This window comes from Thunnus maccoyii, chromosome 1 (assembly GCF_910596095.1).
Source record: "Thunnus maccoyii chromosome 1, fThuMac1.1, whole genome shotgun sequence".
NCBI classification, from domain to species: Eukaryota; Metazoa; Chordata; class Actinopteri; order Scombriformes; family Scombridae; genus Thunnus; species Thunnus maccoyii.
This window is the reverse complement of record NC_056533.1, coordinates 9,625,408-9,639,280: the sequence shown is the minus strand read 5'-3', so window position 1 is coordinate 9,639,280 and position 13,873 is coordinate 9,625,408. Positions and strand designations below refer to the sequence as shown.

At 39.0% G+C, this 13,873-nt stretch overlaps 1 protein-coding gene across 1 annotated transcript; it reads left to right on the top strand.

Moving 5' to 3' along the window:
* Positions 1-1,048: 1,048 nt before the first annotated feature.
* LOC121897584 (aminopeptidase Ey-like) lies at positions 1,049-13,058 on the top strand. The gene is made up of 21 exons (XM_042412159.1): positions 1,049-1,236; positions 2,618-3,272; positions 4,464-4,606; positions 4,927-5,066; positions 6,370-6,496; positions 6,674-6,828; positions 7,160-7,273; positions 7,411-7,554; positions 7,831-7,896; positions 8,031-8,096; positions 8,980-9,152; positions 9,291-9,367; positions 9,461-9,594; positions 9,706-9,761; positions 9,855-10,002; positions 10,789-10,880; positions 11,303-11,410; positions 11,562-11,729; positions 12,120-12,260; positions 12,467-12,548; positions 12,647-13,058. Exons 2-21 carry the CDS (start codon positions 2,620-2,622, stop codon positions 12,806-12,808), a joined length of 2,949 nt encoding a protein of 982 aa, XP_042268093.1. The 5' UTR covers positions 1,049-1,236; positions 2,618-2,619; the 3' UTR covers positions 12,809-13,058.
* Positions 13,059-13,873: the final 815 nt, after the last annotated feature.

The window sequence follows — 13,873 nt, the reverse complement described above, 5'->3', positions numbered from 1 at the left end:
TTTATTTAACTGATTCATGGCTTTGTTCTTGACCACCGCTGCTCTCTCTCTCAGTGTGTGTGTGTGTGTTTGAGTGTGACCTCACTGTATGGGGTCCTGTCACACTCGCAGCACTATACTAAATACTGCCAGCCTGTGGTACCTTTTCCACCTCAGGACAAAATGTGAAAGTTTTCCAGAGAGGAGAAACCTGTCATGTTCCAGCCGGTACAAAACACTAAGTGCTAAGTGACACTGAGCGTTCAAGGTAACAACACGAGCTGATAAGAGGTTTTACTGACTTTTTATGACCTGTATAAGGTTGAAAATAAAATGGTTAAAAGGGCACTGCAGTGATTATACATGTCAAAGTTAATCTATCAGTCATGATGAGCACCACACAGCCTGTGAAACCAGTTGTGTAATTCTTTGGCTTTTCTTGTGTAATGTCATATTTGATGAGATTACTCACATCTAACTTTAGGCTTGGGCTTGGAGACAGAAAGTGGTCATAGAGTATGAAAAATATGCATTTGCCAAGCAGGGAGTGTCGAACAAAAAATGTTATTTTGTGTTTTTGGAGCTTTTTGGAGTTTGTGGCCATGGTATTTTGCAACCTTACCTTCACAGTTTTAGTAATTATCTGGAATCACTCTAACGTGATGACAGGCAGTGTAAAGCTAAGTACATATGTAGTAGGCCATGACAAGCAGAGAATAATTTTAACAGAGTGGGAGAACATTTTTTTGTTGAAACCAATGGGAAAGCTTTCTGATGTGATTTATTTCTAATGTGCCAAGCTGCTGTTGCATTTCAAAGCTTCTGATCTTCAGCACCATTTCAGTTCACTCCATGCTGATGTGGTACAGGAGTTCCCCAAACCTATCAAGCTTCACAACAAACTGAAACGAAACACTTTGAAATGTCAGTTAGGAAAGCCGACCGCATTGTTCCAAAAGTTTATGCCAGCTAGCATGCAACATAATTTCTCTTGAAAATGATCTCCAGCTGTTACAGTTGCACAACCAGGAAAGTGGCAGATTTTTACCTTATTTGGTACGAAGAGTATTCTGCTTTATAAACAAGCTCATCAGGATGCATTTTTCAAAAGAGAGATCTGGGGCATTTCTTGGCGCCAATGGACAATCAACTGACATGCTAAAAGTGAGTGCAGTGTGTCAGCTAACACTGACTTAAAATCAGATTCAACAATCTACATGCGCAAGGGCAGCTGAGTCAAAACTAACTAAATACAAGGTAAGAAAAAAAATACATTAAAATGGTTTGCCATCATTGCATCTCACAATAATTTGGTGTTTGTGTGTCTGTCTGCATGTAATGTGGGTCTTTAAAGTGGTGTGGCAGCTATATCAGACCTGTGTTAAAAAAAGGTTGCTTCCACTCGTAAGATTCATTATGATCCAAGAAGGTCAGTTTGAGTAATAGATCCATGAGTCTGAAGGCTTATCAGACATCAAAAAACTACAGAGTTTTATAATACTGTGCGTTTTTGCATGGAGTGCTGATGTCTGAACAGAGCTCTAAAGTAGAATTATGCTTATGCTAACACACATAAACAAACCTACACAGAGAAGGGTGTTGAGAAAATACATACATGTTATCTAGTTCTACCAACAAGTAGAAAAGAAACAGCCGCACAAATGTCTCTCAACATTTGCAGCCCATAGTCTATGAATACTTTCTGTGTAGATACTGTACAAAGGACTGAAACTGCTTCTGCTGTGCTACTGATGTGCTGCTTTAACTACATAGCATGTGTAGATATGTCAGTGTATGACTAGTTTGACACACCTGATTTACAGTGGGCCATAGCCCAAACACAATACAATTCTTGCTAAATTACTTGACTCTGGTTGTACACAATGTTGGACTATCAGACCATCATCCACCATCCTATTGTGTTGGCTGCTGATGCTTCTGTTTGACTTTATATTGGACAGAGGTTGATTATTCTTTATACTTCAGTAATACATTTGTATATTTTCTTATACTCTTATACTATATGGTTGCAGGCCAGATTCCACATGTCATGATGTCACCAAGACATTTATGTTAAGAAAGGCGCCACATGCATCAAATATGTGTTTTCAGTTTTACCATTGGAATATCTCCTTTTCTTAAAGCCACAACTATTTTGGTAAGACACTGCAAATTTAGGGTTTGCACAACTTTTGGGGCTAAATAAAAGTTTATGCAGTTTTGTAAACCCATCTTTAGACCATTTCATTTCATTATGCAATGAAATTGGCTGCCTCACAATCGTATAACCAGTTCTTGTATACGCTTGACATTTTCACAATGTACACATACACACACACACACACACCAACACAGAGTACTGTACTTCTACTGCCACACAATTTACAGTCTTGAATAAACAGAGACAACACAGGCCAGCCTCTACAGAGGGTTCTATTCAGAGCCATTATGCAAGTATAAAGTTCACAGATTAGGCAGCGCTCTCTCTTATCTCAAGGACTTTTTGCAACTCGTTGTTTCGGACTTTCAGCTGTTTCCCCACTAAGCAGATGAACCATTAACTTTAGGCTGAATCTGACAACACAGGGTATAAATAGCAACCCGTTTCCCCCTCTTGTCTTCTTCTTCTCTGGTGGAGACATGGGGAAAGGAATCTACATCAGCAAAGCGGTGGCAGTAACCTTATCGGTTGCAGCCATTGGCGCTGTGGCCACCATCATAGCCCTGTCTGTGGTTTACGCTCAGGAGAAGTCAAAGAATGAAGAGGCACCTACATCCACAGCCAACCCTAGTTACTCCACCATCACCACATCCATTGTGCCCTCCACTATGCCCTCCACTATGCCCTCCACTATGCCCTCCACCACGCCCTCCACTCCGAAGGGGCCCTGGGACTACTACAGACTTCCAGACTCACTTGCTCCTGTCTCCTACAATGTGACCCTGTGGCCCCGGCTGAAGCTCAACGCAGACAACCTGTACATCTTCACCGGAAACTCCACGGTGGTCTTCAGATGTGTGAAAGACACTGACCTCATCCTCATCCACTCCAACAAGCTCAACCTCACCACCTTCGACGGACACCTTGCCAAGTTGAGGGGCCTGAATGGAGCCACTGCGCCCAGCCTGAACAAAACCTGGCTAGAGGCTCCCACCCAGTATCTGGTAATCCAGCTCAGCAGCCTGCTGCAGGCCGGCAGCATGTACGAGCTCTTCACCGAGTTCGTTGGAGAACTATCTGATGACCTGGGAGGATTCTACAGGAGTGAATATATAGAAGATGGAGTGAAAAAGTAAGAGCTTATGTCAAGAGTTATGTCATAGTGAGGATGTAAATCATGCAAATCATGTATTTAAACAAGGCCTTCACTTTAAAGGAATAGCTTGTCATTTTGGGAAATCTGCTTATTCGCTGTCTTGGTGAGAGCTAGATGAAAAGATTGATACAAGATACAAAGGTAACAAAATCTCCCTACCAATACCTCTAATTCTCACAAATTAACATGTATTATCTCATTTGTTTAATTTGTACAAAAAACAAAGCATAAAAGTGACAATTCACCTGTCTCCTGTCTTTGTGCTAAGCTAAACCAGTCAGCTACTGGCTGTAGCTTCATACAACATTTACCAAAGAGACATGAGAGTGGTACCAATCTTCTCATCTAATTTGGAAAGAAAATGAATAAGCAACATTTCCCAAAATGTCATACCAAATAAATAACTAATTGTTATTAGTTAATTGTTATTAATCGTTAGTTGTTATTAAGTATATGAATACTAATTATGTTATGTTTTAATAAATGTATAAGGTGGGCCATTAATATCAGGGATCCTTTACTTCCTTTACTTTACCAGTTTAGAGGATAAAATTTCATTTTTATCCTTCTAAACTACAATGTAGGTAAAGGACTATTCTCCACTTCATACATCCACAGCCTAACCCTTTGTCACAGGATCATTTCAGCAATCTTCTTGGGTTTTTATTGATAATTCTTGTTCCAGCGCCCTTCTTTGGCTTTGGGCCCCCTGGATCACTTTATGTTCCCCCCTAACAGCGCCCCTGTTCCTGCAGTTACACTGCAGGTTGACAGCATATATTGGTTTGAGTTTGTTAATATCAAGAAAGAACTTCTTTCTAAAGTCACGAATAAGCATCAGTAGTATATTTAAATGTAACTCAGATGTGTTACGTTCTGAGCAATTGAGTGTTTTTGCTAGTGCCTCTACAAGTAAAAACCGCTGAAAACAAGTTCACAACCCTTTTCCACGGGCTGCTCAAATTCACTCTGGAATTTGTAGATGTCAACAACGAGGGAGATGTCAACAAGTCAGGTTTAGAGACAATGGTTACACCAAAAACTACACAACTACTTCTAGAGACCACTTTTATTATATCTAAGTATGAGAGTACCTAAGGGTGGAGGGTTCCTTTATGATTTCTCATCTTTATGTGGATCTTAATCATTGGTGTCTGCTATTGTCAGAGTTGTGGCCACTACTCAAATGCAGCCAACTGACGCCAGGAAAGCCTTCCCCTGCTTCGATGAGCCAGCTATGAAAGCTGTCTTCCACATGACTCTCATTCACCCCCAGGACACTGTGGCTCTGTCCAATGCCATGAACTACGGCAAGTTCTTCTTTCATTGTTTAGTGCAATGTTTCACAAGTATCCAAGAACAATGTTGGCTAGTCTCCCAAAACTTTGAGAGTAATGTGCTTCACTTTGATTATTTGATTGATTAGAATCAAATAGTAGAGGTTTCTTTTCGTTATATAAGTTATATTTAGTAGTTAAAAATGATAATAAGTGATGGATGTCAAATATGACTTCTACCGATAACACACCTAATGTTGCCACTGCTGTATTTTATTTTGTATTAGTTCATAGGCACACAATGAACTCCTCATTTCTTTATTTATAATAAATCTGTCTTTTTCTCCACACAGACCCTGTTAACATCACTATGGATGGCGAGAATTTAATCCAGACAAGCTTTAAACCCACAGAGATGATGTCTAGCTATTTGCTGGCTTTTGTTGTATGTGATTTTGCATTCATTGCGAATACATCGGATGCAGGCGTATTGGTAATTATTTATCACATTTTTAAGTCAGCATGCAGCATGCACCACTTTTTCAAATGTTTCCTCATAATGAGAATATTGATTATCAAAACCCTACAAATGGAAAAGGATGTAACATATCAGCATAATTTAAATTCATAGTTCTTTGAATACTTCTACAGTTACATTACAGTGCATGTTGTATGTCATTTTTGTTTGTCAGAGAGACCACTGTAGCACTGGAACAGCAGTTCTAGGCTGCTGTGCTGAAACAGACTCTGACTTCTGACCTCTCTGTTTAGCCTAACATGTGAAACAATAAACTATAACATTAATAATCATCTTTGAGAACCAAAGCAACACCTTACTACGATACTACTACTTCTACTACTATTGCTACTGCTACTATCCAGTACCACTGTTGCTACTACAGCTTAAATTAGACCCAATAATTCTAGTTGATCTGAGCCCAACACAGCCTGCACATTCAAGCAAGAAGGCAGTCCAGGCACTCCAAATGTAAGGAAATGTAACAGCGAGGAGGGAAGAATTAAAAAGCCTTTATTGTAGTGGCTAAATCATTAAAAAAACATGTTTCGACCACTGTAGGTCTTTGTCAGGGCTTTCAGATAGACACTACAGGTGTGGCCTCACCTATATAGTAGCAACAGCCAATGGGAGGCAATTACTTGGCCTAGACAATAACATGACAGGTGAAACAAATTGAAAATAATAAAAAAATTGGTAAGAGATTACACACAAATTAATAAATGTGCATCATAAATGGAAAATAGGTACCCATAGGCTGTGAGGAAAAAAGGAGGGCCTATACAGAATTTTTAAAATAGAAAACATGTGAAGTCTATATCCTCACTGAGAACAGGATACAGCCTGCACATTAGTGAATCTGCACATGTGCTTTGACAGCATATTGGAAGCGACTGGTGTACACTGACATTTATTTCAGGCCTGTTGTGAACTTGGATTCCTGATATGGTTTAGTCCACTCAGTTCTTCAGTGTTGAAATGATCAGAAACATAGCAGTTATGTTTTGACTACTGCCACATATACTAGATCATACATAGTTTTAATTTTTAATAATTTTGTACCTATGCCTCTGATATAAAACTACTACTACTGCTACTATTACCAGCACATACTGTAATATTAGAAATAAGTCAAACAACCAAACTAATGTGTTGATTGCTGCTCTGCCTGTTGGTTGGAGTGTTTCTATCCTGCCCTCTGCTGGTCTTAAAGCTCAGCACAGGTCTCTGTTCTACCGACATTTCTCTGTGCCATTAATAAAGCGCTGTTTATGTTCAGATCAGGATCTGGGCTCGCAGGAAGGCCATAGAGGAGGGCCAGGGAAACTATGCCCTGGAGAAGACCGGACCAATACTGGCATTCTTTGAAAACTATTACAACTCTTCCTACCCCCTGAGCAAGTCAGGTAGGACCAAGACAGACCACAGGGCCAGTGGATAAACTTACATTATTGTATTAGTACTTCTAACCAATATTAATTTATGTATAAATTGTATATATACTGCATAATTGCTTTATATTTTTGAAAATGTACATTCAGCGGCCTAAAATGATCTGTTGTGACCTCTCTAATTGTTTTTAGACCAGATCGCTTTACCTGACTTCAGTGCTGGAGCCATGGAGAACTGGGGTCTGATCACCTACAGAGAGACCGCCCTCTTATATAATCCTAGTGTGTCGTCCAATGGAGACAAGGAATGGGTGGCAACAGTCATCTCCCATGAGCTCGCTCATATGGTATTATCACATTGAATGGTGTGCTGCCCAAAAACAATCAAATATTTGATGGTAATTGTGTTTAGAACAATTATTTTGAAATGTCTTTTAAAACCTGCAAATGAAGCGAGATCATTTTACTTGTTAGCTACTCATTTCTGATGAAGTCACTGTGGACAGTGATGTATCTTATTTCACAGCATAACCATTTTATACATTATAGAGCAGGTTTTAAATAAATCAAGATCTCTTTTTAAAAACAAATGATGATACTAACAGTTCTGATGGATTTACAATGGACTCTTCAAAGCATATGATGTACAAGTTCACTAACATGTTGATCTGCTCACAGTGGTTTGGGAACTTGGTGACCACAAGGTGGTGGAATGACTTGTGGCTCAACGAGGGATTTGCTACCTACGTCTCATATCTTGGAGCCAATTATGCTCAACCAACTTGGAATATGGTGAGTTTTATAGATACATGAGGGGGATTAAAATTTACTCATTGGATATACAGTACTGTGGATCTCTCATTGCTCCACTGTGATAATGTGTCATGGTCAAATTCTAAATACAAACATTTTTCTGTGTTTTTTTCCAGAAAGATTTAATAGTTCTCAATGAGATCATTGGTGTGATGGGTGTAGATGCCTTGGCCTCCTCTCATCCCCTTTCATCCAAAGAAGAGGACATCCTGAAGCCAGAGCAGATCAGTGAACTCTTTGACTCCATCACATACAGCAAGGTGCAGTATAATTGACTGTAACATGTCACAGCAACCCCTTACCCCAATATATTGCTCTCTTCATGCTTCACTAGTCAAGATGCTGACCTCCACTCAACAAAATAACAATGAACCATTCTCTCTTTTTTCTGGATGACCCTCATCAAAGACTTCTTGACACTTTCATTGAGAGCCACAGAATTAAATTATTAATCACTGATCCTCATTCACAGATTGCTGTTGTTCTGTCACATCTGATATGTCACCCTGCACACTGCTAATATCCTTTCATTACAGGGAGCCGCAGTCCTCAGGATGCTCTCAGAGTTTATAACTGAGGATGTCTTTTCCAAAGGACTCCATGTGAGTACAGCTGATTAAACTGAGAACTGTTCTGAACACATGTTTTTAGTGCATGTTAGTGTCCTGCATCTAACTTATTTTGCTTACCACAAAAGCACAATTGGTATAACCAATATTTTATTATCTTCCTGCAGACATACTTAGAGGAATTCAAGTATAACAACACAGTCTACACAGACCTCTGGAAGCACCTGCAAATGGTAAGATAGCACCATCATTGTGACCTCTACTTTAAAAGGAAATGCAACCAAACCCTTTTTTTAAAAATATGAAATTACTGAAAAAGCAGATGTTTTTCTAAATAAAAGAAAAGAAAACCTAGCGCCACTAGCTGTCAAGCTCTGAAAAAGCTTAAAAAAAAAAAGTATGCAAACCTTACAGTCAGCATGTTCATCATATCAGAACGAAACCTGGAATGAATGTGAATATATTACTGAAATGATGAAACCAGAGGTGCAACTCCAACTGATGAAAACAATGAATCATGTGTGATCACCCTCTATTGGTTTGTCACTATGAACGACGCCTTTTACTTTACACAATAGTCTTTTGACCCATTGTTAATATAACAAGATTAGGAGTCTGCAGGAATTGCAGGTATTTGGTCATAAACCAAAGTTGTGGTCAAAATGAAATTTTGTCAGAGGGTCACTAAAGTCATTAGGATTCATCCTCTGGGAACCATGAATGTCTGTACAAAATTTTACAGAGATCCATTGGACAGTTCACATATTTCAGTCTGGACCAACTGACAGACCGCCATTGTCATCCCTAGAGCCTTGTTGCTAGTGTGACTATATTGATATAGTGCAGCTTTTAAAAAAATAATAGAATGAATCTACGTGTTACTGTGTCTCAGTGATCAACAGTCAACAGTAGAATTGAAGTTCTAATATCAGGTCAAAGTTTAGAAGTCATGGCACCTTCAGGAAATACAAAAAATATATCAGAAATATGTCAAAATATACTATAGTTGCACTGCCCTCTGAACTGTCTGTCTGAGGGGAGAGAAGATAGAGTATTTCTCTGCAGGAATCCTTGAAGATTCATACAACTATTAATATTTCAATGTTCTCTTACCAGGCGGTGGATAAAGCCAACATAACACTGCCCTACTCTGTGGAGGATATCATGAACCGGTGGATCCTCCAGATGGGGTTCCCGGTGGTCACCATCAACACCACAACTGGAAGAATCACACAGAAACACTTCCTATTGGACCCAGATTCTGTAGTGGACAGACCTTCACCATTCAAGTAGAAAAAATTTTTACATTTTTCATGCAAACCTGCTTTATATATGCAGTTATATTTCGCCTTGTCATACTAAACTCACCAGTCTCTCTGTATACTCTGTGTTTATGTACACGTGTGGCTGGATGGATGTGGCTCTAGTTATTCGTGGGTTGTCCCTGTTACATGGATTAAAACTGGTGCAGCCGAAAAACAGTACTGGCTTAATGACAAAGAAGGTAGGATTCATTTAAGACACATGTTAAGAGCAGTGTAAAGATGTTGAACGCAAAGTGAAAAGATATATTATTTTTCAATCTCCATTCAAACAGGATCATACAGTGAAATGGCACTTGGCGCTGATGAGTGGTTGGTGGCCAACATAAATATGAAGGGCTTCTACAGAGTCAACTATGACTTGCAGAACTGGGAGCGTCTCCTTGCCAAGCTGAGCTCCAAACATGAGGTACAACACCTGCAGATGACAATGGTGTTGCAATACCTCTCCAGTGCTTCTAGATGACCTCCCAAGCCTCCAAACTCAATCTCTTAAGTCAATTCCTTGTTCACTTTTCAGGATATTCCAGTCATCAACCGAGCTCAAATAATCGATGATGCTTTTAACCTCGCAAGGTGAGATCTTTTTTTTTAATGATTTTTTTTTATAAAGCATTGTTATCAAATATTTAAAGAGACAGCCAAGCAAAATATGTGTGCCATTTTCAGGGCAAAGATGGTGAGCACAACTCTGGCTCTGAGGACTACCAAGTTCCTCCATAAAGAAGTTGAATACATGCCCTGGCAGACAGCCAATCGCAACTTGGACTACTTCTTCCTCATGTTCGACCGCAGTGAAGTGTATGGACCCATGCAGGTGTGTGAACAATGCTCAACATTTGTCATACTTGATCGATTAATGAATTACAATGCTGAATCCAAAAAAAAAAAAAAAAATCAGCTGAGATAAAAGTGTTTATTGAGCAATGCAGACTGGTTCATCATAGGAAAACACAAGTTGTGGAAAAGCCGCATATCCTTTACTTGAAGGAATAGTTGTATGTTTTGGGAAATTTTCTTGCTGAGAGTGAGATGATTAATTAACACAATCTTCTCAGCAAGAAAGCAAATAAGGGTATTTCCCAAAATGGTGAACTATTTCTGTGAGTAAATACCACTAAATAAAATAACTCTTTTACAAGTAAAAGTACAGAAGTATTATCATACAGAGTGCTATAAATACTATTATATAGTATGTTTTACATTATTTGATTATCATTACAGATGCATTAACATGTAAGCAGCATTTGACTGTTGTACTTGGTCCAGGTGGAGCTAATTTGAATGACTTTATATACTGTTGATCATGTTAGTCTATGATAAATCATCCTGCTTTGTATATAAAGTATTAATCTGCAAAGTGACTATTAGTAAAAAGTACAATATTTCCTTTTGAAATGTGGTGTAGTAGAAGTATGTTGCATAAAATGGACTCTGGTAAATCGGCTTGTGTTGCATTTAATTGCAGCGGCAAATCTTTGCTCATCATATTTCAAATATGCAGATTAAATGTAACTTCCCAGTTAATTTCTTCCTTGATGACCCTTTTATCTTTTCAAACAGAAATACTAATTAACAGAGCATATGTATCTTCATCCTTCAGGCATACATAAAGAAACAGGTCACTCCTCTGTTTGACTACTTCAAAGATATCACTGCGAACTGGACCAAGATCCCCGACAATCACACTGACCAGTAAGGATGCTAACATGTTGTTGTCTGTTTTAAACCCTGTCTGTCACTCTTTTGAATACAACTTACATGACGCAAAATGAGCCACAGTAAACTGTATTCCTGTTGTCCTACATGCAGACTCAAACAAAATAGATAAGAGAAAACTTTAATGATCCCCTTTGGGAAAACTGGATAATTCGCAAAGTCTCTCTCCATCGTCTGTTGTAAATCTTCCCACGCAGTACCTCACATAACCTTCTCCACACCGTGTCCCTGTCTCCTGTATCTCCTTAATGTGTTCACTTTAATTTGCTCTTATCTTAATAGAAACATATTCTACCTTTCTCTCAGGCTTCTGTTCACTTCCTCCCTTTTAATGGACCACTTGATTAGTGTTAATATTGCCCTGACCTCCTGTCATCATCTTGTGTATCCCTGTACAGGTACAACCAGGTGAATGCGATCTCCATGGCCTGCAGCACTGGAGTGGAAGCCTGTAGGGAGCTGACTAGTGGCTGGTTCACAGAATGGATGAAGAACTCCTCTAAAATGTAAGTTCATACCCCACTCCTTTCCTTCCTTACCTTCCTTTTTCATACACTGTTAGTTGCTTACATATCCCTCCTCTGTCCTCTTCATTTGGTATTTATGTCACATTTTCCTACATGATAACCTCAACTCTTTGCCATCTAATCCTCCCAGCATCAGTCCCAACTTGAGGTCCACAGTGTACTGTAGTGCAATCGCGCAGGGAGGAGTGGATGAGTGGGACTTTGCTTGGTCCATGTACAAGAACGCCACCATCGCTTCAGAAGCCGATAAACTCATGTACGCTCTGTCCTGCACCAAACAGCCCTGGCTGCTGAACAGGTCCGTGGCATCCGCAGCATACTTACTGAATGACCTTTAAATTGCTGAACTGGACTTGCTTTCTCATTGTTTGTGTTTGCTCTTCTTGTGGTCATTTTGCAAATTTTAAAGACCCCTCTAGACATTTAAGATATATAAAATACTCTGTTTTGAGTTATAATTTGTGCTTAATATGGTATTTATACAAAAAAGTTAAAATACATCGTGAAAATTCTTAAAATTACACACTTTCTCTCTCCCTCATTGAAAAATCCAGAATCTATCAATATGCAAACATTTTTTATTTCAAAAGTTAAACGGCTGGACACAAGATGTCTCTTACTTCAGTTTTCAGGTTTTCACATCACACTTATTGTAAGTTGCACACTGTTTTCTGTGAATGTGTTTCAGGTATCTGGAGTATAGCCTGGACCCAAAGATGATCCGTAAGCAGGACGCTACCGCCACCATTGTTTACATTGCTAGTAACCCCATCGGTCAACCGCTGACTTGGGACTTTGTCAGAAGCAAGTGGGACCACATATTCAATGAGTGAGTTCTCCCTGATGTACACACATATTTGCCGTCTAGTGGTGCTGTATAACTCAGTTGTTAAAGGAATTTAGTGTCAGGGCTGCTGACGAGGTGACACATGTTAGAAATGTTTGGTAAATGTTTGCAACAAAACAGTCACATAACACAGTCTGTGGTGGATCACATTATGATCTAAGCCTTTCTTATTCTTTCCTTGTTCTCAGCTACGGTGGTGGATCATTGTCCTTTGGAAGACTAATCGATGGAGTGACCAAACGATTCTCCACCGAGTTTGAGTACAAGCAGGTAGCGTTTGATACATATTTATTGTTGTTTTCTATAAGACCCAATATTGTACACCCCAAAACAAAATCCCAATCATTTTCACCCTGTTTCTCTCTTAGCTGCTGCAGTTCAAAGAAGACAACGCAGGACAGTTTGGTTCAGCCACCACGGCTCTTGAGCAGGCACTGGAGAGAACTAAGGCCAACATGAATTGGGTGGCCAAGAACAAGAAAGAGGTGTTTGATTGGTTCACCAATGAAGCTCCTTCTCCTTCAGTTTAACTCTCTCCAGTACACTGTTTTTAAGTGTAGATTGTTTTATTGACTTTTACTCCAGTTGAAACCAGATTTATTATTACATATTATACAAAGTAAAGTTTTGATAAAGCCTTTTTATGGATAAAGATTGTTTGCTACCAAAATCTGGTTTTGTGTGTTGAAGATTTTTAATATTGTTTGTACTGTGCAATATTTTAAAGATCACTGACTTAATAATATAATTTTTGATATTCTGTACTCACCCTATTTTTTGCATTTTCTGTGGATGTCAGTGTATGAAATAAAAGCTGTATTAAATTATGACATTTTGTACTTCTACATTTAAAAAGTCCTTTGAATGAGCTTGGATGTCCAGTTCCCCCTGATCACAGTGCAGACTGCAAACTGCCTCACTGAAAATAAATATATACAAATATTTAGTTATTGTGAGTAGAGCAGCTCCAGACATCAGGACACCATCACAGATTACAGTGTTGTCATAACAGCAGCATAAAACATTAATTCACAAACAGGCCAACCATCTTCAATGACCAAGACACCGTATTAAGCTCTAGTCCATTTTGGACACTGCAGAGAAACATCTTCTAACAGGAAGTGACTATCATAACAGGGAGTGGAATAAAAACTAATGCACGTTAATCTCTTCTCTGAATCACAGTATAAACAGCAGAAATGGCCAAGTTTCTGAACTACATCCTGGGTCAGTTATTTATCTTGAGGTTTCTTTTAGGGTCTCAACCACGAGCCATGTTTACACAGGATAGAAAAGGTGCCAATCAACAAGCTCTTGTTCAGCTGCCACTCCTCTCAGTAGGGGTCTTTCCTTAAAGACTTTAGAGTGGATGTGCTCCCTGCTTAGCACCTCATTGTCATGGTGACAGCTGCAGTGTTTGTGTAAGGAAGTGGAGCCAATCACCAAGTCTGTATATATGATTTCATCTGTTAGTAAAATTTGAGCCAAAAACAGACACATTTAGATGAGTGCACCAAAACTCAAGGGTTATTATGATAAATAATGTTTATTCTGTTCACAAAGCTCAATAAATATACAGTTCTATGTACAAAAAC